General features: G+C 38.7%; 1 protein-coding gene across 2 annotated transcripts in view; it reads left to right on the forward strand.

Annotated features, from left to right (window-relative positions):
* The first annotated feature begins 839 nt into the window (after positions 1-839).
* Positions 840-27,170, forward strand: part of cwf19l2 (CWF19 like cell cycle control factor 2) — a 124,475-nt gene continuing 98,144 nt past the window's right edge. For both annotated transcript variants that reach the window (XM_072263121.1, XM_072263122.1), the window contains exons 1-5: positions 840-956; positions 9,576-9,686; positions 16,634-16,744; positions 19,056-19,172; positions 22,037-22,156. In XM_072263121.1, the coding sequence (XP_072119222.1) occupies positions 864-956; positions 9,576-9,686; positions 16,634-16,744; positions 19,056-19,172; positions 22,037-22,156 (552 nt within the window). In that variant the 5' untranslated portion in view covers positions 840-863. The remainder of the gene's footprint in view (positions 957-9,575; positions 9,687-16,633; positions 16,745-19,055; positions 19,173-22,036; positions 22,157-27,170) is intronic.

Consider the following 27,170-nt stretch of genomic DNA (forward strand, 5'->3'; position numbering starts at 1 on the left):
ATGGCAGCAACTCAATGCAAAAAAAAAGCACGCAGACATGGTTCAGTTGTTCAGACCGACTGTCAGAATGAGGAAGAAATGTGACCTAAGTGACTTTGACCATGGAATGATTGTTCGTGCCAGGCGGTGAAGTTTGAGTATCTCAGAAACTGCTGATCTGGAATTTTCACGCATACCAGTCTCTATAGTTTTCAGGTAATGGTACCAAAAACAATACAAAATCCAGTGACACACACAAAATGCTGGTGGAACGCAGCAGGCCAGGCAGCATCTATAGGAAGAAGTACAGTCAATGTTTTGGGCCGAGACCCTTCGTCAGGACACAGTCGACTGTACTTCTTCCTATAGATGCTGCCTGACCTGCTGCGTTTCACCAGCACTTTGTGTGTGTTGCTTGAATTTCCAGCATCTGCGGATTTCCTCGTGTTCGCGTTACAAAATCCAGTGGGTGGAAATGTCTTGTTAATGAGAGAAGTCACAGGAGCATTACCAGAAAGGTGCCAGCTGATAGAAACACAAAATACTCCGCAGATGCTGGGGTCAAAGCTGATAGAAAGGCAACAGCAGCTCAAATAAGACGAGAATATAACCACAACCACCACGCGTTACAGCAGCGAGATGCAGAAAGTCATCTCTGAATGCACATGTCGAATCTTAAAAGTGGATGAACTACAGAACACAGGGGGTACCTAATAAAGTGGCCACTGAGTTACAAGACTAACAGAAGGAAACTGACCCACCGAGCCTCTGTCACCGGTAGTGCGCACGCGCTTTAGTTCCGGTTGGACGATTTTTAACGACGTTTCGAATAGGCACTGTACGACCGCCGTAAAGTGAGGGTTACCAGGGACGACGGAAGCACCATGGCGGATTACGGGGGTAGATTTGAAAGTGAGAAAGCACTGGCGGATAGAAGAGAAGTTAAGCGGAGAGTGAGGGAGGAGGCTCTGGCCAAGGTATTTACTCGTTAGTGTCCGCGCTTCTCTGGATGCAGCTGTATCATTAACCTTATCCTTCCCTGATTACGATAATCAGAGATTGCGGCCTGAATCTTTTAACATTTTGAAACCAAGTATCACCGAGATTTGAGATGCAGTTCGGTGGAAAAAAAAAGTCACCGATCTGTTTCTTTTGGACGGACCCACGAAATATTACTGCACCCCAACGCTGGGCATTCGCCAGAGTTAAAAGTCAGAAGTGAATTTGTAGGCCGGGAATATATCCTTAAATTGAGCTTCGTGATTTGATTGTGGTGACGTTTGTACTAATATTTTCTGTAAACGCTACGATATAACTAATTCAGCTGATTAAGAAAGTTAAATTGCAGTTCCTCAATTTGAAAAGCCTAAAAGCCAACATAATTGCAATCTACACACATCAAAGTTGCTGGTGAACGCAGCAGGCTAGGCAGCATCTCTAGGAAGAGGTGCAGTCTTCGGCCCGAAACGTCGACTGTACCTCTTCCTAGAGATGCTGCCTGGCCTGCTGCGTTCACCAGCAACTTTGATGTGTGTTGCCTGAATTTCCAGCATCTGCAGGATTCCTCGTGTTTGCGTTTATAATTGCAATCTAAAGCGTTAGTTCCTTGTTTACATTAATTCAAATTGTGTTTCATCTGGCCCTGGAGACTTATCCACCTTCCTGTTTTTAGAGAGACCCAACACCACCGCCATCATGTCCTAGTATATCAGCATACTCTTCCTTGATTTCACAAATTTCCACGGCCTTCGTGGGGAATACTGATGCAGAGTATTTGTTTAGTACTAGCCACTTTGTACAAGCTAGGTTAAGTACTACCAGCTTTAGTTCCAGACAGAAATTCCTTCTTTTTTCTTTGAATAGATTTTCATTTTTTTTGGTACCCGCTTTATTTTTAATATTTGTATTAATACCTTTGGATCTTCTGTAATGTTACTCAGCAAGGGCATTTCACGGCCCTTTTACCCTCTTCGCCCTACCACTGGATTCCTTGTTGAATTTCTTTCCTGCTACCTTTATATTAATCAAGGAGCTTTATGACTAAATTTGCAATTTCTCACATTATCCATGAATCTTGCCGTCCTGCTATTTCTTCAACACAGGAGCATGCTGGAACTGAATTCTGATTAGCTGGGGTTGACATGGACTTGCCCTGTAAAAGCTGCTCCCAATCACCCCTCTCCACATTCTGCTTAATATTACAGTAATTTAGCACTTTCCCCTTGATGCCAATCTTTATCCATAAAGATTTGAAAAATTAGGGATTTATGAGCAGTATTTCCGAAATGCTTTCCCACTGGAGTTGTGTTTATCTGGCCACAATCATTTCCCAAACAAGATCCAGTATGTGGCCCTTTCCCAGTGTCAAAGAAACCTCTTGGACGCCCCAATCAAATGCTGTCCCATCTAAGTCCCTATCAATAAAGGGAATCCATTTTGATACTGTGGAAATTAAAATCACCCACTGCAATAGCTCTGCTGCTTTTGCATTTTACCATAATCAGCCTATATATCTATTAATCTATCTCCAACTGACTGTTGGGAGGTTTATAGTCTAACCCCTTCATAGTATATTTTGTATTCCTAAGTGCTACTGAAATTACCTCACTGGATGAGCCCTCCAGGATGTCATCTCTTTGTGAAAGACTAAAGATTAAAGGTTAGCTTTATTTGTTACATGTACATTGAAACATACAGGGAAATGCATTGTTTGCTTCAATGATTAACTCAGCCTGAAAATGTGCTGGTAGTAGCCTGCAAGTATTGTCATATTTCAGGCACCAACATAGCAATCCACCCAATTTACTAACCCTAATTCGTATGTCTTCGGAATGTGGGAGGAAACTGGACCATGGGAAACCCACACTGCCATGGGATGAATGTATAATCTTATAGCGGCAGGAATTGAAACCTGATCTTACAGCTGGTGTTGTAAAGCGTTATACTAACTACCCAGTGCTGCTTAGAGAGGGCATACTGGAAGGATGAGCCCTTATTAGCAGCGCATCCCTCACACATCTTCTACATCTCACTCAATATTGAGATTATTGTCATGGACACAAATACATGCATGCACAGGTGTAGTGAAGAACTTGCTTGCAGGAACATTACATCATATAAGCAACTTCCAGAAGAACAATATAGACTAAACACAATTTTCATAAGGAAGGACAGAATTAGAACAAAAAGAAGCCCAATTCAGTGCAGAATGATTAATGTATTTAAAGTGTTGCTAAACTGCAGTGATTAGAGTTGTCTTTTCCATAGCTGATGCCTGGCCTGCTGGGTTCCTCCAGCATTTTGTGTGTGGTGCTTGGATTTCCAGCATCTGCAGATTTTCTCTTGATTGTGATTGGGGTTGTGCCAGTTGGCTTAAGAACCAAGTGGTTGAAGGGAAGTAGCAGTTCATGAACCTGATGGTTGTGGGGCTTCAGGTTAACTACCCAGTAGTAGCTGCTAGAAGATGACATGACCAGGATGGTGGGGATGTTTGATGGTTGTTGCCTTCTTGAGACAGCACTCTTATAGCTACCATCAATGGGGGAGGGGGAGGGATGTACTTGTGATGTATTGGGTAGAGTCCGCTACTCTCTCCAGCTTCTTATGTTCAAGTGCATCCAATTGCCTTGCTGGACGATGATGCACCCAGTCAGTATACATTCAATTTGAACCTTTCTAACCTCCTAAGAAAGTAAAGATGCTGGCACATCTTCCATGTGATTGCATCTGTGTGCGGGGCCCAGGGCAGGTCAGGCAATACGTTAATGCCCATGAATTTAACTCTGCTGACTCTCTCCACTGACGTTGTCTCATTGTAGACTGGCACATGCTCACTCTCCTTCCCCTTCCTGAACTCAACAATCAGCTCTTTAATTTTACTGACTTAGAGCATCTGAAACATAGTCATAGGAATGTTCATTAACCTGTCCTTATTTTTAGACTTGCATGACTTGACTTCCACCTTCCCCCTCAATTCCTCCACTTGCTGACCTACTGCTTCAGTTCTCACCCCCTGTCTCACTAGTTTAAACCTGACAAATAACACTAGTAAGCCTCCATGTGAAAATTTTGGTGCTGCCACCCCACTCACTTTAAGTGCAACTCGTCCTTGTGCAGGTTCCACCTGCCCCAGAAGAGAGCACCATAGCTTAGTTGCCTAAAGCCTTCACTCCTGCACGAGCTCCTTTGTCACACATTCATCTATGCCATCATACTGTTTCTTGCCTTGTTAGCATATCATATTCAGAAGAGAGAAGAAGTGATTGATTAATTAATAATTTGCTTGGTAGGCTGCTAGGGATGATTACAATATAACAGATAGAACACAGAATAGTCCAGCATAGTACAGGCCCTTTGGCCCATAATGTTGTGTCGACCTTCAAACTTGCTCCAAGATCAATCTAATGCTTCTCCCTTTCAAATAGCCCTCCATTTTTCTTTCATGTTTATTTTTTGTCTTCTGCATTAGTGCATTTCATTAAAAAAAGTAATTGACCACTTTTCAAATAAAAACTTGATTACTTTGTAGGTATACAGCCCAGTGTATGATTAAACAAAGATAACAAACAGGATGCTAATGATCAATGACATAATGAGTTGAATGAACTAAACTGATTAACTGAACCAGAAACGGATGTGGACGGAATTAAATTGGGCGAACGACAACCAAACTAAAAGGTGAAGGTGTGGCAGATGTGACAGTTTGACTTCTCAAATCATCAGTTTTTACCACCATGGCACGACTGAGCATATCAACAAGACACAAGGTGTTGTCATCCTGCCTTCTCTCCCAAGCAGAAATTTTGTGGTAGACAGGAGTTTCAAGATGTGTTGTTCAAGCTCTTCTGAAGAAGCACAAAGAAGCAGGTAAGGTTGAGGACCAGAAACGTAGTGACTGACCGCAGAAACTGAGTGCAGCAAATGAGAGATGTATCAATCTGATATTCCTTCTAAATCAGAAGAAGTCCAGCACTGCTATCAGCTCTGAGTGCTTAGAAAGCACTGGAACCCAAGTACACCCCTCTACAGTCTGGGGAAGTCTTATCAAATGTGGTCTTCTTAGAAGAGTTGTTACCAAAAAGCCATTCCTTCAAAGTGGAAACAAAGCCAAGACAGAAAACAACACAAGGATTGGGGTACTGAACAATGGCAGCAAGTTCTCTGGACTGACAAGTCAAACTTTGAAATTTTTGGTTCAAACAGGAGGCAATTTGTTTGTAGAAGAGCTGAAGAATGCTATATGGATGAGTGTCTGCTGCAGCCAACAGTGAAGCATGGTGGAGGTTCCCTGTTAGTTTGAGGCTGCACTTCTGCAAATGGAGTTGGTGATCTGGTCAGAATTAATGGAATCCTCATTGCTGTGAAGTATAAGCAGATTCTCATCCATCTTGCAGTACCATCAGGAAGGTGTCTGAACAGTCAAAGCGGGACAATGACCCCAACACACGACCAAGGCATAAGTAATTATCTTCATTGAAAAGAAGAACAAGGAGTTCTGCAACAGCTGGTATGGCCTCCACAGAGCCCCATCATTGAGGCTGTGTGGGATTACCTGGAGATACAGAAGCAAGTGAGACAGCCAAAGTCTGCAGAACTGTGACAAGTCCTCCAAGATACTTAGAACAACTTACCAAACATTTTTACTAAAATAAAACTGCATGACAGTGTACCTAAGAGAATTGATACAGTGTTAAAGAACCTATTTTACCTCCCTCCCTGTCCCTTTTGAACCATCTCAACCTCAGAGCATCCAGCAGCCATTCCTGCCCTTGTGATAGCCAAGGCCACAATGTCACAGTTTCATATACGGATCATCACACTTGTTCCTGATACTGCTCACATTACTATTTTAACCCATCCAACTGACTGCAGTTATTTTTTATCTGCTGTCTATCCTTTCTCACAGATTCTCTACATATTGCATCTACCATTACAACAACTGCTCCATCCTCTGACTCTGAGAGACAGTTAGTATAACTGGCTACAGGAGAGTTGCTTCTGTTATCCAACACTATATATGTGGAGTTTGCACTGGTGACCATCACTGAGCATCTTGTCCTTTCCTGGGTGCTCTGCTGTCCTACCAAATTGCAAAAACTTCAAGGGGACCTCTGTGAAATTACCCAGTGGAGATGGGTGGTAGGAGAGTAAGGGCAGTTAAATGAGGTTGGTGGAATATCTCTGCGAGCTGGCATGGACTCCGGTAGGCAGAATGACCACTGCCTTTGTTGGAAAATTATACAAGTGTGAAAAGTTGAGGACTGTAGAGCAGACCCGATGAGCTGAATGGTGTAGTTCTGCTCCTACGTCTTATGGTCTGGTCGAGATATAACTGGCAACAGCAGAGCATTGTCTGATATCTGTCTTCTGAAAATGTGAGAGCAGTAGTTCAGAGAAGTTCTGGAGTTATTACACTTGGTATGTCTGGAAGGCTGTAAAATGCTCTTACTCACAGTTATTTAAAGCTCAGCTGAAATGGTGAAGGAAGCCAAAGATAGAGGGATCAGAGGATTGAAACAAAGAAATAAAATGATTAGTGACTAGAGACGGAGAATAATGCTTGAGATTTGGCAACATGATCATGTTTTGTTTTCTCTGGTACAGAAAGCATTTGTGAACAGTGAATAACATATTGAATTGGTAATAGTGAAAGTGAAGGTAAGAGAATGGACAAGGTTGGCTTATAACAGACATCAGAGAACAGCATATCCCCATAATAGGAGCTAAAGAAAAGAAGACTTATTAACCAGAGGGAGGGGATTGAGCATGAATTGGATTGAAGACATTCATAAATGGTAAAGAAATAACTTAGCAGGTTTTTTTTGTTTGGAACCTCTGATGATCATTCATCAGAACTCTAATGTAACATTTTAATTCTTATTTGGAGTTTCTAGTCTGTATAATTGGAAAGTATTAACTTTAAAAGGTAATTTCTTCATAAAGTTATTCCTTGTTCATAACACAGACGAAAAAAGCATCATGTTTCTAAGTAAAATCAAGTATGTAATTACTGCCAAGCTGCTGGTAACCAAATTTGTACAAGAGGTTGAAATTAATCTTTTTGATACTTGCCAAAAATCATCTTCATTCTGCAGTGATGAGTCACAGGTTGTAAACTTTTAAGTGCTGTACATCTGTGCATGTCTAAATGAAGACTTTTTCCCCCTATAAGAGTGGAAAATATTTTGAGACTTCTGTATTTTCATGCTTACTGGGGTATTTTGGTATAGTCTGTGCTCCCTTTTTAATTTGACTTGATTACATTTCTAAAGCAATGTGTTACTTACACTTGTTGATTATTTAATAATCGTTAGCTAAAGGCTAAGTCCGTATACTGAGTTTACATATTGTCATCTTGCCCCTGTGTTGCCATTGTTCAAGTAGTTTGATTCTCAGAGTAAAAGCTGGTACCAGTAAAGTGACCATGAAGCTGTTGGATTGTTTGAAAGCACTAAGGTCCTCCTGCCTTTATTCATTTTGATCCAAGAATGACTGCATTCTTACATCAATACAGTTGACACTTGTTTGACAATTTCAGAGGCTATTTAAATTATTATGTTCTTTGTCCTACGGTAAGAAAATGGAACTAATCATTTCACAGTGAGCTAAGCATTGAAATCTGGAGACTGGTGTCCATATTTCTTAGATAATTTGTACAAAAATGTGTTCTCCTTATGCCCACAACATTGTTGTTATTGCCCACGTCCCAGATCATTGCAGACGTCATCACTGAATAAAAAAAGTGGAAATTGCTTGAACTACTCAGCAAGTTAAACAGCTTCTTTGAAGAAGGAAATAGTTAACATTTCAGGTTGATGACTTTGCATCAGGTTTCCATCTACTGCAATATTTTGTCTTAAAAGTTTAATGTGCTTTGAAGCCATCAGTTAATTAATGATTACCACTTGTAGGTTGATGATATATGAATGTGCTGAAGGTAGCAAAGGAATTACATTTTTCAGCCAGACTAAATTCAGCAGAAGTGTCCCTGAAATACCACCAGTAATCAATTTGGATTAGGCCTCCATTAGAGTCTGATGGATCTGTGGGATCTGATTATATCTATTGGCTTTGGGTCTTATTGTGTTCAGACAAAGCCATGCGACCTCACTTCAGTATTTTATCTAGGTGAATTGACTTGGTGTCAATGATTGATAGCAGTATTATAGAGGGATTGGAAAAAATGGAAGTGTGATTTTTTTTTCTCATGTTGATTTGAAGTTTGACTTGGTTTCAGTAGTCATGTGTTACTTGACACAGGAGGAGGAAAGGGAATGTTGTCTGAGATTGGGGAGCTGCTTCTCTGGCAATGATTTCAGGTTCACCTTAATGCCCTGGTCGGGTGGTGACCACCATCTACGGGGAGTGGATGAGTGTCTGCACTTAATCTTGGTGTGAATGTTAAATCCGATTTGATGTTAGATAGGGGCATTATATTTCTGCAAATACTTTTGGGCTGGCTCAGCTAAGAAAAAGGTTTAGAATTATGCTGCCCAGAAATAGGTGCTTTGGCTTCCTGAGTCAACCCATACTGCTGGCAGATCCTACATTCATCTAGCTACTTAGAGCAATTTACAGTTGCCAGTTAATGTACAGACCTACGTATCATTGGGATAGGAGAGGAAATTGGAGTACCTAGAGGAAACCCACATTCTCACAGAGAAAATGCAAGCTTGGGTCAGGTTTTAATGTTCATCCAGTGCAGACCTTTATCCTGAATATATACAATAGCTGTCAGGTGAGAAAATCAACATTTGAATCATTTACCTAATTTTGTCCCGACTAATGTGCCAGTTGTAGTCTCATCTATTGTTGATAGCTGTGGAAGAAATGAACATGCAGTTGCTTGGAGACAAAATTCTGACCTTGTGTTGAGAATGGACTTCATTGCATAGTACCATAAAGCTAAAGCTAAATGAACTGATCTATAATCCATACAAGAATGTTTGAGGCACTGATGAAATGTCGTTGTGTTCTGTCATATCATGGCTTCTTGTTGCTCCATCATCATACAGATGTATAAGCAGTTCTGGTTCAGTGTGTAATAGAGCTAAGGATGACATATGCAGCACCAAGCCACAGAAAAGGATGCTGATAGGTATTATGAGCTGAGTGTAATTCTATAATCCTGCTTCATCTGTAGCAATTTAAGTGTCTTCAGCAAGCAGATATTCAAAGATTGCTACATCTGAAACAATTATAAAGATGTTGCATAATTGAGAAATTATTTAATCTTACAAATATAAGTGAAATAATATTATGTGATGCTGTGCTTTTAGAATTGGCCTTAATGTGAATGCCTCTAATACCTTCGAGAAAGCAAATTTCAAAAATATATGTTATACTGTGGTGTGAACTTTAATAAAAGAATTGATAGCATTTAATATGCTACATATAATTTTTTAAAAAAAGAAATCTATGTCCTGGGAATAGTTCTGATGTGGTTGCATAACTGTAATATTTGAGTTTCAAAGTGACATTATAATCCATATGGTATATAGATCTCTATAGATCTCCATTTAAAATTAATGGAGTAAAAAGGGCAGAATATATGTTTGTAGACTTTCACATCTGAGTTGAATCTTTTTCCATTTAAGGCTCAAGCTAAATATGAAAAAGAGGAGAAACAGAAACAGCTCAAGCGTTTACGTGGTGAGGACACATGGATGTTGCCAGATGTTGATGAACGAATAGGAGAGTTTTCAGAGGTAATAGAAATGTAATTTTTATATCTTTGTTACTGTTTAAATTAATGAGGTCCTTTTGATTTATTACATAACAATATATTTCTCAGAGAGAAAAAGTAGTTTGACCTGTTAGTTTTCTTTTAGAATTCCAAATGCGTTATATCAGAAGTCATGATTATCCTACGAACAAAAGTTACTTGCTCTGTTATTGCATTTAAAAAAAGTAAATGCCTAAAATTGAAAATTAATAATGAGTAAAAGAAAGATGTTAATTCAAGGAGGCTTTAAAGTGGGTAAATAAATAACGAAGATTTCCAGAGTAAGTTCTACTTTGTTATATCAGTGTTGCTGAAGGCTCTGTTACCAAATGGTGTGGGAACAAGGAGAATGCAGTGGATTTTGGTTAATTGGGTCATCAGTTAATCGGGGCAGCAGTGTATTTGGGACAACTCTAAAGAACTAAAACTAATTGAGAAAATAGCTGGGGTTTCCTTCATTTATTTGGGATGCTTTGCCATTTAATTGGGACAGGAGAGTGTTGCTGAATGGTTGTTAGACACGACACAGTACTTAGAGCAAATAGTTTTAAGATGGTGTCTGTTATCTTCAAAAAGCAGTGATTTTTGTCACTAGTAGTTGGCGAGAAGTAAGTAGTAAGACGATTCAGAACTGTTTTGCTCACTGTGGTTTGAAGCATTCAGGCTTGGAAATGCCAGAAACTGGCAGGAGTGAAAATGAAACAATTTCACTACTTCAACAAGTTAGGAACTCTGAAGAATCACCTGTTGTTTCTTGATCCCCTCCCCCACCTTTCATATCTACTCCTCAGCTATTCTTTCTCCAGTCCTGCCGAAGGGCCTCGGCCCAAAACGTCGACTGTACTTTTTTCCATCTGTGCTGGCTGGCCTGTTGAGTTCCTCCAGCATTTTGTGTGTGTTGCAAGAATTTGAAGGCATGAAAAAGAAGTTTGGATGATGCTTCAGTTTCTAACTAACATCAGTCACATGCTCGTCTGTGGCTGTTAGACACCATACCATGCTTAGAGCGAACAGACCTGGGCCCAACTCATAAATGAAATAGTGAAGAAAGCATGACAGTACCTCTACTTCCTTAGAAGCTTCTGGAGATTCGGCATGACATCAAAAACTTGGACAAACATTTATAGCTGTATAGTGGAGAGTGTATTGACTGATTGCATCACTGCCTGGTATGGAAACACCGATGCTTTTGAACAGAAAATCCTACAGAAGGTAGTGGATTTGGCCCAGTACATCACAGGTAAAGCTCTCCCAGTCTTTGAGCACATCTACATGAAACATTGTCATAGGAAAGCAGCATCCATCATTAGATACCCTCACCACCCAGGCCATGCTCTTTTCTTGCTGTTGCCATTAAGTAGAAGGTGCAAGAGCCTTAGGACTTGCACCGCTAGGTTCAAGAACAGTTACTACCCCTCAACCATCAGGCCCTTAAACAAAAGGGGATAACTACATTCACTTGCCCATCTATTGAGATGTTCCCACAATCAATGATCTCACTTTCAAAACTTTTTATCTTGTTATTTCATGTTCTCATTATTTATTGCTATTTATGTATATTTCCATTTGCACAGTTTGTAGTCTTCTGCACTCTGATCTTTCATTGATCATTTTATACTTACTATTCTGTAGATTTGCTGAATATGCTTACAGGAAAATGAATTTCAGGGTTGCATGTGGTGACATATATATGTACTCTGATAATAAAATTTACTTTGTCCTTTCAAACTTCAAATTGAGTCAATTGTGTATGCTCGTGTAATGTTATTTATTTGGGCCAACCGGTGCCGAATTGAAAAGCGGTGGTTTTTGCTAGTACATCATTAAGGAAGCCATTATCTGCACTAGGTGTCTGCTGATTTTGTTCATTTACAGTGAATCAAAAGAACACTGTATGAATTTATTTAATTATTTTGAGATACGGTGCAGTATAGACTCTACTGGCCCTTCGAGCTGTGCCCACCCCTGACAATCCCACTTTAAATCTAACCTAATCGTGGGTCAATTTACTATGACCAGTTGACTTACCTGGTATGTCTTTGGACTGTGGGAGGAAACCAGAGCACCTGGATAAAACCCATGCATTCCATGGGGAGAACATACAGAAGATGCCGGGATTGAACTCCGAACCTGACGCCTCGGGCTGTAATAGGGTTGCGCTAACTACTATGCTCTCGTAGATAATTATTAGGAATTAGTACACAGTTCTGTAGTACTGTAGTAATAGTGGTAGTGTTCTAATTTGTTTTATATTTCATTTAAATACATAATTTGTTACTCAGTTAAACATAGTTTGTCTTTTTCAAACTATTTCCATGAAACTTCGGCTAATTCGGGCATTCCCTTAATTAGGCCAAATTGTCCTGGTCCCAAGGTGTTCCAATTAACTGGAAACCACTATATTTGGAAGTGTGAAGTATTAGCTAAATGCTAATTAAATGTCCTGATGAAGGGTCTTGGCCCAAAATGTCGACTGTTTATTCATTTCCAAAGATGCTGCCTGACCTGCTGAGTTCTTCCAGCATTTTATGTGTGTCGCTCTGGATTTCCAGCATCTGCAGAATCTCTTGGGCCAATTAAATGTTATTGCTGTTGATTTCTCCTTATGCTAAAATAACAATGCCCAGTAACTCTTTAAATGGAATTGATCTCATGGGTAGTTTGATGTGTGATTTATTTTGCCAATCCTGTAAAAAGGTCCTGTGTGAATGTAGCTTAAATGTAAATATAGTGTGGTTATGCCATTTTGTGGATTATTAAATTACAAAGGAGAAATAAGGTTAGGTATCTGCAAAGTTGAAGTTAGTTCTTTTAATTTATAAGTGGCTTCATGCAGAAAAAATGGAAAAAAAATGAGGATGAATTTCTTTAGCTAGAGGGTGGTGAATTTGTGGGGTTCATTGCATAGAGGCTATGGAGGCTAAGTCATTGGTTCTTGATAGGTTGATAGTTTCTTGATCAGTAAGGGTGTTAAAGGTTACAGGGGCAAGGCAGGAGAATGGGGTTAAGAGATGAGGAAAAAAATCCACCATGATTGAATGGCCGAATTCTGCTCCTATGTTTTATGGTCTTGTGGTAAGGTGCATTGGTTAGGGAAGGTGCATAGAATGTCTTACTTAACAATCAAAGAGTTTAAGCAGCCAATATTAACATAGCTAAATGTAAAATTAACTGGCAATAGTTGAGAGATTGCTGCTTGGCTGTTTGATAATCTTGAGGCAATGCAGATCATGATGTCAATTCTAGCAAGTGTTCTACTATGAACACTATAATCTCTGCTTGACTATTCCATCTTCTCTTGCAGAATTTTTTTTTTGACTACATTTCTGCATATCTCACATTCACATCAGCCATCCATCCTGGTTATTTTGTTAAACAATCTTGGAACCATTCGCCATCTCTTGTTTAGTAAGACTGAAAAATACCATAAATTAAATGTATCCTGGATAAACCAGCTGTCTTAATTTCTTTGCCGATTCTCTCAGCAAATGTTGACCTTGCATTCCAACTGTGATTGTAAATCCCCAGTTTCACAATTCCTCCCTTGTTTTCTAAATATAGTTTCTTGAAGTTTCTCGAAGTTTCGAGAACATCTAAACTGTTTTAAAATCTCTCTCAGAATCAGTTTATAGTCCTTAAATTCTGTGCTCAGATGACGTGTTCCATATTTGTTTAAATTTCTGGTTCCTGATCAATACTTTAACCATTTAGTTTCTCACAAACTCTTTCCCAGAGATTTTAAACTGTTTTGTTGAGCACAATAATTCTCATCTTATAGGCCTTGTTTCTCCTGTGATACTTTTTCCTGTGGTAAAAGTATTTTAGAGTCATAGAAAAGTATAGCACAGAAAAAAGGCCCTCTGGCCCATCTAGTCCTTGCCAAACTCCCATCGACCGGCAGCAACGCCATAGCTCTCCAAACCCCTACCATCTGTATACCTATCCACACTTCTCTTAAACATTGAAATAGAGCTCACATTCACCACATGCACACTTCTCTTAAACATTGAAATAGAGCTCACATTCACCACATGCACTGACAGCTAATTCTACACTCTCACAACTCTCTGAGTGAAGAAGTTTCTCCATGTTCCCCTTCAATTTTTCACCTTTCACCCTTAACCCATGACCTCTAGTTCTCACCCCACCCAATCTCAGTGGGGGGAAAACCTGCTTTCCTTTACCCTATCTATACGCCTCATAATTTTGTATACCTCTATCAAATCTCCTGTTAATCTTCTACGTTCCAAGGATAAAATCCTAACCTATTCAATCTTTCCTTGTATCTCAGATCCTCCAGTCTCAACAATATCCTCATAAATTTTCTCGTACTCTTTCAACCTTATTTACATCTTTCCTATAGATTGTTGAGCAAAACTTCACATAATACTCCAAATTAGGCCTTACCAACATCATGTACAGCTTCAACATCACATCCAATCTCCTGTACTCAGTACTTAGATCTATGAAGGCCAATGTGCCAAAACCTTTCTTTATGACTATATCTATCTGTGATGCCACTTTCAATGAATTATGGACCTGTATTCCCAGAACCTTTTGTTTTACAGCACTCCTCAGTGCCCTACATTTTTCCACCTGGTTCAGATCCTGCTGCAAGCTCTGATGGTCTTCCTGATAATCCACTACACCCCCAATCTTGATGTCATCTGCAAATTTGCTGATCCAGTTAACCATGTTATCATGCAGATCATTGATATAGATGACAAACAACAACGTACCCAGCACCAGTCCCAGCAGCCCTGCACTAGTCACGGTTCCAGTTAGAGAGGCAACTATCTACTACCACTCTCTGGCTTCTCCCACAAATGCAGTATCTAATCCAATTTGCTACCTCAGCTTGAATGCCAAGCAACTGAACCTTGACCAGTTTCCGATGTGGGACCTTGTCAAATGCCTTGCTAAAGTCCATGTAAACAATATCCTTGCCTTCATCAACTTTCCTGATAATTTCCTCAAAAATCTCTGTAAGGTTGCTTGGACATGACCTACCATACATGAAGCCATGTTGACTATTCTTAATCAGTCCATGTTTATCCAAATACTCATATATCGGTCCCTTAGAATGCCTTCCAATAACTTTCCCACTACTGATGTGACTAACAGCTGAAAGTCTTGTTTCATCTTGTCTCTGTATTTTAAAGCACAGGCAGTCAATCTCTTCCCATTATTTCCTCAGTCTCTATTTTAGTATATATTCTTTTGGCCTAAATTAATTTGCTTTCAATATTTACAATGCTATGTACTCCTAATTCATTGGTTGCAGACCGTGTTAGAGGTGATGGAGATACTCATTCTAAGGTTGGATATTCACAGCTTTTGACTAGAAGAAACGGTGATGTATATGTACATAGAGGCAACTAAAAGGGAACATAGAAGTAGTTGCATTCCCATTATTAGAGTTTTGAAACTGAGGTGTATAAATGCCAAGCAAAGTAGATCAGTGAGAATAGGGCAATGGGCAGTGTGATGGATAATCTTAGCTTCTGCCTCAATATTAAGGTCTTCACCCTAGTTTTAAAATTGTAGCCCTTATCCTTTCACAAACTAGAGAAAATCTGCAGATGCTGGAAATTATTTTTTTCCATAGATGCTGCCTGGCCTGCTGAGTTCCTCCAGCATTTTGTGTGTATTGCCCTTATCCTTTATTTATTTCTATCCAGAAACTCTCTGTTTTGTGTTTCTTCAGTTATAAACAGCTTCATTTTTATAGAGTGGAACTTGGAAGGTGTCCAAGTATTCAAATAGATAAACTAGAGTTTTCAGAAGAGCAAATGAGGATCTCAGCAGTAGATAAGCAGAGACACAGCAAATTTAGGCTGTAAAACAAAGTGAAGATAAACGATCTTAACATATCATTGCTTACAGCAAGCTCAGTTTGTTTTCATATATGTTACTAAAAATCTTGTTTCAACTTGGGTAGCTGCTAGGGAAATGATAAAATGAACACCTTTACTTCTGATCATATGATTGTAAATGAGTCCCAACATAAACTTCTATGTCATTTGGCATAATTGGTAATGGTTTTCGTACTAACTGAGGTGATTGTAGGTCATACTTCATCCCAGGATTTTGAAATAACTCAAGCAGAATCTTCTCTACTTTAGTTTCCTTCACTTCATTTCCTCTCTGACTTGTGTTGCCTCCAGGTCTAGCAAATCTTTGAGTTTAAAATTCTTGACGTTGTTTACATATCCTTGTCCTTCATATCGATTAACTTTCGTTACTATAACTTTTCAGAATCTTTAAATTCTTTTGCACAATCATTAGTCATCATGATATCAATTTGCTTAGACCAGTGGAAGCGAACATTTTTTGAGAGTGTGTGCCCAAATTGCTGCTTCTAGAAAATTCTCTCACTTGCGTTGGTAATTTTGAGTAGAGATTATCATTGATTAATGAATTGGTTACAATAATTATGGACTTTATTAAGGAAAAGGATGTCATATTGCTTATTTGCATGTAACCATTGTTTTAATATTAATTAAAGTATAAAATTATTCACTGTTTCAAAATTTTTGCATGTGCCATAGGTTCACCATCCTTGGTTGTTTATACATCTGAAAACATGTCCCAAAAGCCATTACAATCCTCCTTACAACTCTCATTTAAACCCATGATTCTGACCAAGTTCTGGTTACCTGCCCTAATATATTCCTTCTGTTCGCTCTCAGATAATACTGTTGTGAAATATTTTTGGCATGCATTACAATGTTAAATGTACTTTGTAAATTGTCATTAGAGGAAGAATTTTATTGCAGTAATTAATGAAATATGACTTCATATGACTCCTTTTCATTTCACAATGTCACTAAATAGTTTCACAGATTTACAGTTATACAATGGTATCAAAATTCCACACTTAAGTAATTTACAAAAATGATAAAATGTTTGAATTGTGCTTTTTTATAGGAACATTCTGTTAAATCCAAGAAGAAAAAAAAGAAATCAAAGAAAGACAAAAAAGTGAAAAAGAAGAGCAAGTCAAAAGATAAGACAGAAGCATTCAGTGACAGTCCTTCTGTAAGTGTGGAATTAGGAGTATAAAAAGTTTTTATGTTGTGACAAGCTGCTGGAAATGTGGGGTAAAACAAACATGTTGTTGTTGAGTGCAGTTGAGTTGGCATTGACTCATGGAGACCCTATGGATAATGTAGTTGTCTATATGGTTTTCGTGGCAAGATATGAAAGTAGATTTCCAGGCCTTTCTTCCGCACAGATACTGCTGCTGCCCAGGTTGCGACCCAACCAGATTCAAACTCAGGACCATCTGCCTCGAAGCCCAGTATAACTGCTTACAAATTGTAAATGTGGTTTTTATTTTCTGGGTATAATTTTCCCCTGATTGTTAGTATAGATTAAGCTGAATAGGATTGGATCACTCCCATGCCACCGCAATTGGGCGTTGGATATGCCAGTAAATAGTGTTTTAAGTGATTTTAAGAAAATATTTATTAGTTATTGTTTTTTTAATCAATTAAATCTTTTCAATTGTTTCTAAATGCATATATTCAGAAAGGTGCTGGAGAAGGACCAGTAACATCATGATAGGACCCACACACCCTGCTCATGGACTGTTTGTCCCACTCCCATTAGGGTGGAAGCTATGTGGCATCAATGCCAGGATCACCAGACTCAAACAGTTAATTTCCCCAAGCAGTAAGCCTGATCAACACCTCCACCCCCACCCCATCACCACTAATTTATCATTTCTTGTCAGCGTCTCCTCATGTACAGACATTCCTCTGCCTAGCATCACTTTATGGACATACATGCTATTAATTTATGTATGTAAGTTACCTTATGTATTTATATTTATTGTGGTCTTTATCTTACTGAGTTTTTTTGTGTTGCACTGGACCTGGAATAACAACTATTTCATTCTCCACATTTGTGTAATGGAAATGACATTAAACAATTTTGAATCTTGAACCTTAAGACTTTATGAAGACTAATGAGACTGTCCTTGGTTGAGGCCTTGGCTTGCACCACCTGAGTGAGGCCTTAGCACTATGAATGACCCACTACACAAAGGTCATGAAAGCTGGTATGTGTATAATACAGCTATGAAAGGTTAGTACTGCCTTGAGGTTAGCTATAGGGCAAACAAATGTAGGCATAGTCCAGTGCAATGCTGTCAGTTAATCAAAATGTCAACATGTGCAGATAATTATATGCACAAGCTGACATTCATTTTTATCATCTTACAGGGTGGAAAATAAGCAGGATTAATGGCAGGAGAAATGATGGTGTAAAGTTAAAGCAAATAATAATTTTATTAAATTAGTTATAAGTGGTGCCTCAGAAAGGCGGTGTCAATCACTTAGGACCCCCGTCACCCAGGACATGCCCTCTTCTCATTGTTCCATCAGGAGGGAGGTACGGAAGCCTGAAGGCATATACTCAGTGATCCAGGAACTACTTCATACCCTCTGCCATCTGATTTTTAAATGGATGTTAAACCTATGAACACTAACTCACTTTTTAAAAAAATTCTGTTTTTGTGCTAATTTTAATTTAACTATTGAATATACATATATACTTACTGTATTTCAGTTTATTTTTCTATATTTATTATGCATTACATTGTACTGCTGCCACAAAGTTAACAAATTTCACGACATATGCGGGTGATATTAAACTTGGTTCTGATACTGTATTTCAAATTAACTATTGACAAACCATAACAATGCAAATTCAGATACGAAGATCATAATAAATCACTTTTAGCAAAATACTAATTTTTTTGATTGACGATTCTCTGCATTTGACTTCAAAGCAACTATGTTAAAGTTTGAACAATATTTCGGAGAAAAATCTTGCCTTTTTACATAAAAGCTATGTTATGAACATTGATCCACAATTGGTCACTGGCCCCTGTCTCGGCACTACCCCCTCTTCTTTATGCTGGCTTTCTTACCTCTCCAGCCTTGCTTCTGATACAGGGTTTTGGCCTGAAACATCAACAGTTTCACTCCCCTCCTGAACTGGATCTTTAGTCAAAGCATTCAGTGGGTTGTTTGTTGGTCTGGATTCCAGCATTTGTAGCCACTTGTGACTCTGTACAAATTTCTTTGTCGAGTTAGTAAAAATTGTTAGAATAAATTAATTGTAAAGAATACAAAGTAGTTACTGCTTTATCAAGTATGTTAGAAAAATATAGTAATGCAGCATTAAATTAAGAAAGGTGAGAAACTTTTCATGGAAATGCTTGATCTATTTGAAAGTTAAATAACTTATCTGTTTAAAAAAAATCCTTGCATCTTAACAAATCCTATTTCTGTGCTTGTCATAGTTTCAAAAAAAAATATTTTAATTGATTTTTATACTTCAGAGTTCAGAGATTGAGTGGGTTGAATCTTCGGCTGTTTCTAATGTTGACAACAGTCAGAAACCCTGGAAAATCAAAGAAGAACAATCAAATTCAGCAGAAAAAACAGACTCCATTCAGGTATGAGAGAGTTTTTGGGATGCCAGAATTTTATAATATGAGAAACATACATAAGTAAACTTTCAAGTCCATGCCTCTATTTTTCTTCTCAGAAGCCACGTAAACCAAGCAAAAAAGCGAGGAAAAAGTAGAAGCTTGTTACTTTAATGAAGGCTATAGAGGTTTATTGACTGTACTTTCTGCTTTAATCTCAGTTTCCAAAGTTTGCAGGCTTTTTTTTCCAGTGGCCATCTTCTTCCTATATTGTTGAAGTCCTTCAAGATTCGTCATGTTTGAGCAATATTTAAATAAAGTTTTGAATATCCATTTTTTGGGATCTTGGCATCTCTGGGAAGACCAGCATTGATTGTTTGTTTCTAATTACTCTGAGAAGATTGTGGCAAACCGCCTCCTCGATCCAACACAGTCCTTCTGATGAAGGTATTCCCACAACACTCTTGGGGAGAATGTTTTGAATTTAGACTCATTGATCAAGGAGCACTGATGTGTTTCCAAGTCAGGAATGTGTAGCAGTTTAGATGAAAGCCTGCAGGTGGTAGTGTTCCCAAATTCTTGAAGCCCTTGTCCTTGAGAATACAGATTGAAAGTTTGAGATGTGCGTAGATTAGCCTGGATTTTTAATGCACAAAGATAGTGCAGCACTGCTGGTGTGGTGAGAGTGATGAAAATGAATGCGAGTGAATTTTTAAGTTAGTGGACGTGGTACAAGCTAGTACCCAGACATTGTCAAAATTATTTGCACGTTGTTGGAGGTGATCTATAAACAGAACATGCTTGGACTTCAGTGCTATGGATGCAATTTTGTCAAAAGCCGTATCCATATGGCAAAAGTGGACTGGGAGCAACTGTTTACGGATGTCTGCATTCGACAGAAATATTTAAAACAAGTTCAGGGCCCCTGTGTTCCCATAAAGTAAAATAAAATTACAAAAGCATATTGGATTCCTGGATGTTGGGTGATATTGAGGGTTGGATTTAAAAAAAAAAATGGAAGCATACGTTTTGAGTGTAGAGAACTGTAAGTAGGAGAGGGTCTTTAAGAGAATCATGTTGGGGATATAAAAATAGGAATTAAGGGGGCAAAACAAATCCACAAATTTTAAGAGAGTAAATAAAATTGAAGGAAAATCCTAAAACATATTAAAATTATATTAAAGGTAATGTCATAACCAGGGAATAAATGCGTCCAATAATGAATCAAAAGGGCAATGTATACAGGGAACATGAGCACACATCAGATCTTATTGAATGTCTCTAATCTGTATTCACTAAGGAGAAGAGCATTGTAGTTGGAGAATTTGGGGAGGGAATGCTGAAATTCTGGAGCACAGGAAGGAAATGCTAGATATTTTCATGGGCTTTAAGGTGAATGGAGTCCCAGGACCTGATAGATGCTTCCCACAGTGGCCTATAATGCAAGACATAAAACTTCTGGAGCCCCAAACAGTTTACAGATTTTTGCTCGCCGCAGATAAAATTTCAAATTACTGGAAGACAGCAAATATGTTCTAGAAGTTCAGTGGGCTAACCCAAGTAATTACGTGCCTGTAAGTCCAATGCAGATGGTAGGGAAATTGTTGGAAAAATTTCTGAAGAACAGGGTTAATCTACATTTCAAACACAGGGCTTCATCAAGAATGGTTGGTATGGCTTTGTTAGGGGGATTTAATGTCACTTTTATCATGCAAAAATGTATTGATGAAGGCAATATGATTGATGTAATCTTTTTAGACTTCACTAAGGTCTTTGACAATGTCCAACATGGAAAGCAGGTCCAAAAGTTTAGTGGAAGTGGAATCTAGGGCAAGTTGGCAAACTGGATCCAAAATTGGCTTGATAATTAGGGGTGAATAGTGAAAATTGTTTTTGTGATTGGAAACCTATGACAAGTGATGTACCACTGGGATCGAACCCTGGGATCCTTACTGTTTGTTATATCATTAATGATTCAACATTATTTTAACATTTTAACTAAATTGTTAAAGCTACTCTTGGCAGTGTAGATTTCCCACATTACTTGTTTCTTATGTCTTTTGGTTGCTATTGAGTATCAGTTCTTGTGACTCCACCATATGACCGATTAGACTTAGCAGTCAATCACATTACAAAAGGAAGTAACTTTAGAGATGCAATTGCAATTTTTAATGAAAAATCTAAATTTTTTAAAATATAAATTGAAATATATCAATAAGATGGAGGGAACAACTTTACAAACCTTTAAAGGTACATAATTTTTATAAATTATAAAACAATATTTTGAAATATTTTACAATTTTGACAATTCATCAACATATGAAATTGGTCAGCAATAATGATTTAGGAAATTAATAACAATTCATTTATAGCATGTGTCAAAAAGTAATATTTTGGGGGGAAATTAGTGAAATCAGTTAATAGCAAAATTTGTTGGGGGGGGGAGAAAATTTTATTGTCAAATTATTAATTCCCAAGAAGTGTGTTTGTGAGGTCTTTGGAGAAGCAGGAATTTCTTGAAGTGGCTTATGAATTTCTACATTTTACTGTATATGCGTATACAGTTCTGAAGAAGGGTCTTGGCTCGAAATGTCGACTGTTTATTCTTTTCCATCGATGCTGCCTGGCCTGCTGAGTTCCTCCAGCATTTTGTGTGTGTTGCTTAGATTTTGATTGATATGGATTGCACTGCCCAAAACTGAACATGTGTCCTTTTCAAAGATAAAATTATTACAACTGGGCTCCCTCTCTTGGACACCTAAGAAAAGAAACTCTCGACCATTCTCTATCAGAAGTCACCTGCAGGAGGATTTTTTTTATACTTTGGGTGTACTTTAAATGTATTAATTTCTGAGGCAAATCCATTCTATGATGTATTCTTTCTGTACTAGAGGGATGAATGGATGACATTAGACTTCATGTCCATAAAGTCTATATCTACTGCTGAGATCCAGGCTGGAAAACTGGAGAAGAAAAAAATGGAGCATGAGAAAGTGAAAGCCATTGAACAGGTAAGGGGCGGGGGGGAGAAAGAGAATTAACATTAAACAAACATAATTAGGCAACTAGTAATTGTAGATATAGTGTATTTAAAATTTTTGTCATGTTGGATGATGCTGCTACCATCGTAGGTAATACAACTCTGAATGTAGTGATCCATCTAATGGCATCAATTTTTTTTTAAGAGCTATCTTGCCATTAACAGCACTCAAATTTCTCATGTAAGTTGTAGGAGCTGTGTATCTATTTTCTGTCTGTCTGCATTGTATTTTGTGTTCTGAGTTTATTATGGACTGGATGGTAATTTGTCATTGGGTTGGGGTGTGGTAGAAACAAATGAGTATAGTTACGTATTTTCGTTTGTCTTAGTCAGTTTAGTCTAGTTGAGAGGTAACTAGGGAATGATTTTTTTTTTGTTGTTGATTGCTTCATTATGCTAATTGGAACACTTATTTCATTATTTTGCTTATTTCTAATATCACAATAAGATTGTTTGTCTTTGCTGTTTTTGTAATAATGGAACGAACGTACTTTTTTCGACTTGGAACTAGTTAATTTGAAGCCCGTAGTACAGTGTCAACTCCTGTACTCAGTCTTTCAGTGGTTTTGGTTTGTTTTTAAGTAACTGCTACATAAGTTTTGAAGTATTACTCTGATTGACTCTTTCCTACTACTGACAGGAAAAATCAAGTTGCAACTAAAAATCTAGGCCCAGAGAAACCAACAAATAGGATACAAAATTGAATTGATGATAGTGGGGAGTTTTTTTTTCAGATTGGAGCCTGTGACCAGTGGAGTGTTGCAGAGATTTTTGCTGGGTCTTTTGGATTGCTTTGTCAAATATATTAATGACTTCAATGAGAATGTTAGTGGCCTGATTGTCAAGTATTATGGAGAGTAAAAGTAGTTTTATAGGTTCTCTGGAACTGGGACATGTAATGATTAAGCTCAGAGAGGGTTCTCCCTCATGAATCTGACTATAGTTTATACACTGCCAAGGGCAAATGTTAAGCAAGCACTCTATGTATTGAGTGCTGTGATTAGCAAACAAGAAACAGCCTACTCTGACGTCTTTCACATCTTTGCCAGGAAATTCAATTAGCCTAGCTTGAAGAAATCTCTGCCCAATTATCATCAGCATATTACCAGCAGTATCAGGGGTCCCAACACATTCAACTACTGCTACCATCAGGAATGCTTACTATTCCATCCCTAGACTGCATTTTAGGAAGTCTGATCTTATGGCTATCCTCCTCCTACCTGTGTGCAGGCAGAGGCTAAAGCCCAGAGGTAAAAACATCGAGGAGGTGGTCGCGGGAGGCAGAGGAGCACCTATGGGATTGCTTTGAGTCGGTGGACTGGGGACCATGTTCAAAGACTCGTCAGAGGATCTGAATGAATATGCCGTGGTTGTCACAGAATTTACAACAACACTTGTGGACAAGTGTGTCCCCACAAGATCATTCAAGGTCTTCCCCAACCAGAAACCCTAGATGAATCAAGAGATCCACAATCTGCTGAGGCCTAGATCGGTGTCGAGAAGGTCTGGTGACCAAGGAAAGTACGAGAGGATCAGGTATAATCTCCGGAAAGCCATCTCTCATGTGAAGTGGCAATTCTGGACTAAACTTGAATCACAGAAAGATGTTCCAACAGTTGTGGCAGGAGTTGAAAGCTATCACCTCCTACGAAGTAAAACCAAGTGACTTAGGCGATAACAAGGTTTCGTTCCCAGATAGGTCATGCCTTTTATGCTCACTTTGACCAACAAAACGTGGAAGCACCTTCGCGAACTTCCACAGCTCCCAACAACCTAGTAATTTTAGTCTCAGGCTCACATGACAGCATTCTTCAGGAGGGTCAAAGTCACCCAGGATTAGCACACCAGGCTGAGTACTGTAGACCCGTGCTAATCAACTGGCTGATGTGTTTACTGATATCTTTAACCTCTTACTATGGCAGTCTCGGGTACCCACCTGCTTCAAGATGATGTCCAAGAAGAATGTGGTTACCTGCCTTAATGACTATCATCCAGTAGCACTTACTTTCACCGTGATGAAGTGCTTTGAGAGGTTGGTCATGAAACACATCAGCTCCTCCCTGAGTGACTTGGATATGTTCCAATTTGCCTACTGTCACAACAGGTCAACAGCAGATGCCATTTCATTGGCTCTTCACTCAGCCTTGGAACATCCAGACAGTGAAGATGCCTACATCAGGTGACTTCACTGACTATAGCTCTGCAATGGGAGGTCCATGAGCCAGTAGGTGGAGAGGGTCAGCAACTTTAAATTCCTTGATGTTGTCATTCAGAGCAACCGTCCTGGGACCAGCATGTAAGTGCCTGTACAAAGAAGGCATGCCAGCGCTTCTTACCAAACTTTGATAAAGTTTTATAGGTACGCAACCTGACTGGTTGCATCATGGCCTGGTATGGAAACTTCAATGCCCATGAATGGAGAAACCATCAAAAAGCAGTGGATACAGCCCAGTCCATCACAGGAAAAGCCCTTCCCACCGTTGAGCATGTCTACAAGGAGTACTGCCACAAGAAAGAAGCATCCATCATCAAGGATACCCAGCATCCAGCCCAGGCTCTTTTAAGTCACACACCACCAGGTTCAGGAACAGTTATTGCCTTTTAACCATCAGGCTTCTGAACCAGCTTGGATAACTTCACTCACCACAACCTATGAGAACTCTTGCTGTCAGTGTTATTTATTAATTATTTATTATTTGCAGAGTTTGTCATATTTTACATGTTGGTTGCGCATTTTTCTTTGTGTGTAGTTTTTCATTAATTCCATTATGTTTCTTTGTATCTACTGTGAATGCCCACAATAAAATAAATCTTAGGGTAGTATATGGAGACATACAGTACTGTGTAAAAATCTTAGGCACATATATATAGCTAAGGTGCCTAAGATTTTTGCACAGTCTTGTAGTAATTTTATGTATTGCACTGTACTGTTACAGCAAAAAAAAGCAAATTTCATGATATATGTGAGTGATGGATGATAAACCTGATTCTGATATGGGTCTTTAACGTGGTCCTGAGAGTGGGAAGAGGAATCACGATTGGGAAAAGGGAAGGAAGAAGGGTAGGAGCTGGGAGCACCAGAGAGACATTCTGTAATTGTTTGGAATGAAATGACCTTGTACGGTGTCTCATGGCTGTGTGTGTCTGCACCCATGGTACCCCCCCCCCCCAGTACTCCTTCTCTGCCACCCCTTCCACACCCCTCCCGCGGTGCTCCACCCTCGACATTCCAAACATCCTTTGCTTTCACCAGATTTACAAACTCGTTCTCTGCTCCATGTTGACATATAGTACTTTGATATTAATTTTACTTTCAACTTTAAACTTACAACAGAATATAGATCAACTTGAAAAGTGGGAATTCTGGATGGAATTTATGTTGGTCAAGTGTGAAATGATAGGAAGTTCAGCCAGGGTAGGACATGCACGGTGAATGGCGGGGCAGTGCGGAGTGTTTTTCAAAAGAAAGACCTTGCTCAGTTTGGAGGTGTTGGGCCATATGGCCTGTTTCCATGCTGTACTACTCTGAGAGGTTTTCCGGTTTATAGAATGATAATAGACTTCGACCTAGCTAAACTGAAACTTGAAGTTATCAGATACAGTGCTTGTGTTCTTTCCTACCTGAACGTACTTTTAGCTAGAGTTATTGATCCTGTGAGTTTTGATAATGGCAAATTAGGTCATGTCCAAAGGATAATCTGAGAAGTTTTGCTATTGAAAGTTGAGCAACTGTTACCAAGCAGTTGTTCTAAATCTAGAGTTTCTCATTCCTATATAGAGGAATGTGCCAGCTTTCCGTTTGAAAGATTTGAGCAGCTAACAGTATAACTGTTCATATTTGATTGCTGTTTTCTATTAGCAGAGCAAAGTTGACTCTTTGAATTGATTATGATGTTGATTTTATTATTCTTGCTTTTACTTTGTGCCAGCTGTATTTATCATACTTAAGAGTGACAAAGCTTTTTGTTTTTATAAGTTACTTAAGTGCACAGAATGTGGGGTTTCATTGTAAATAAAATAATTCATGGTAGTCTAGTTTCCAATTTCTTATTTATCTCAGATATATCAAATAGTCATTGTATTTTCTCTTGTTCATTTGGGCTACCCTAATAACCTCTTCTTATCCTTAATCTGTTCTCCATCCTAGGGTTTGAAAGTGATTTGCTGCTTTTCTGGTTTTGAGGCAGCTGATTAAGTCAATACAGAAACTGCAGTTGGGACAAAGGATACTTAATGGGGCAGGTGGTTAAAAAAATTTAGATCATGCGTTCCTTCAGCTAGTTACATTGTGTTTTTTTTTTGTGCTTTGAAGTTCTCACTGGCATGCTCCTCCAATTTGAGCAGTCAAGGGCCACGGATTTCCTTGTGTCAGTGGAGCTATTACATTTAGAATATCCTTGAATATTTTCCTGATTATCACATTGATATTATCGTTCCATTGCTTTGATAGTCCATGTCTCAGAAATATAAGCGAGCAAGGGTCACTGCTACCTTGGTAATTCATGAGCTCTGTTCTAGCTTTGAGGTTTTTATCTTCCAGCACTTTGTTCCTCTTGAAGCACTGAAGATGATGGTGAATATCATCATTGATATCTGCTGTGCTTGGAGGTGACACCTGAGATAATTGATCCTCATTTTCCCTTTTTTTGTGTGAGACTTTTATTGTTGAGGGACACTGTTGAGTGGTGGAGTCAACTGGAAGAGGAAAATTAATTTGTAAGTTTTTTCTCATATATATCAGTGAACAAATTGACAGTGACTTGGAGTTTGCCTTGAGTGTGCATCCACAAAAACACTATTGTACGCAGCTTGATGGTAGAAGTTCAGGTTACCTTTAATTCTGGAGTGGAGAGATCCAGATTGAACAGTTACATACTTGTTAGTTTAGCACCATTCCATTAGCATGCTCTTTGGAGATGATGTGCATTGTAGCATGAAAGGTTCAGAGATCTTTTGGGGCATTTGAGATTATGTCTTTTGTGGAT

Source organism: Mobula birostris, chromosome 7 (assembly GCF_030028105.1).
Source record: "Mobula birostris isolate sMobBir1 chromosome 7, sMobBir1.hap1, whole genome shotgun sequence".
NCBI classification, from domain to species: Eukaryota; Metazoa; Chordata; class Chondrichthyes; order Myliobatiformes; family Myliobatidae; genus Mobula; species Mobula birostris.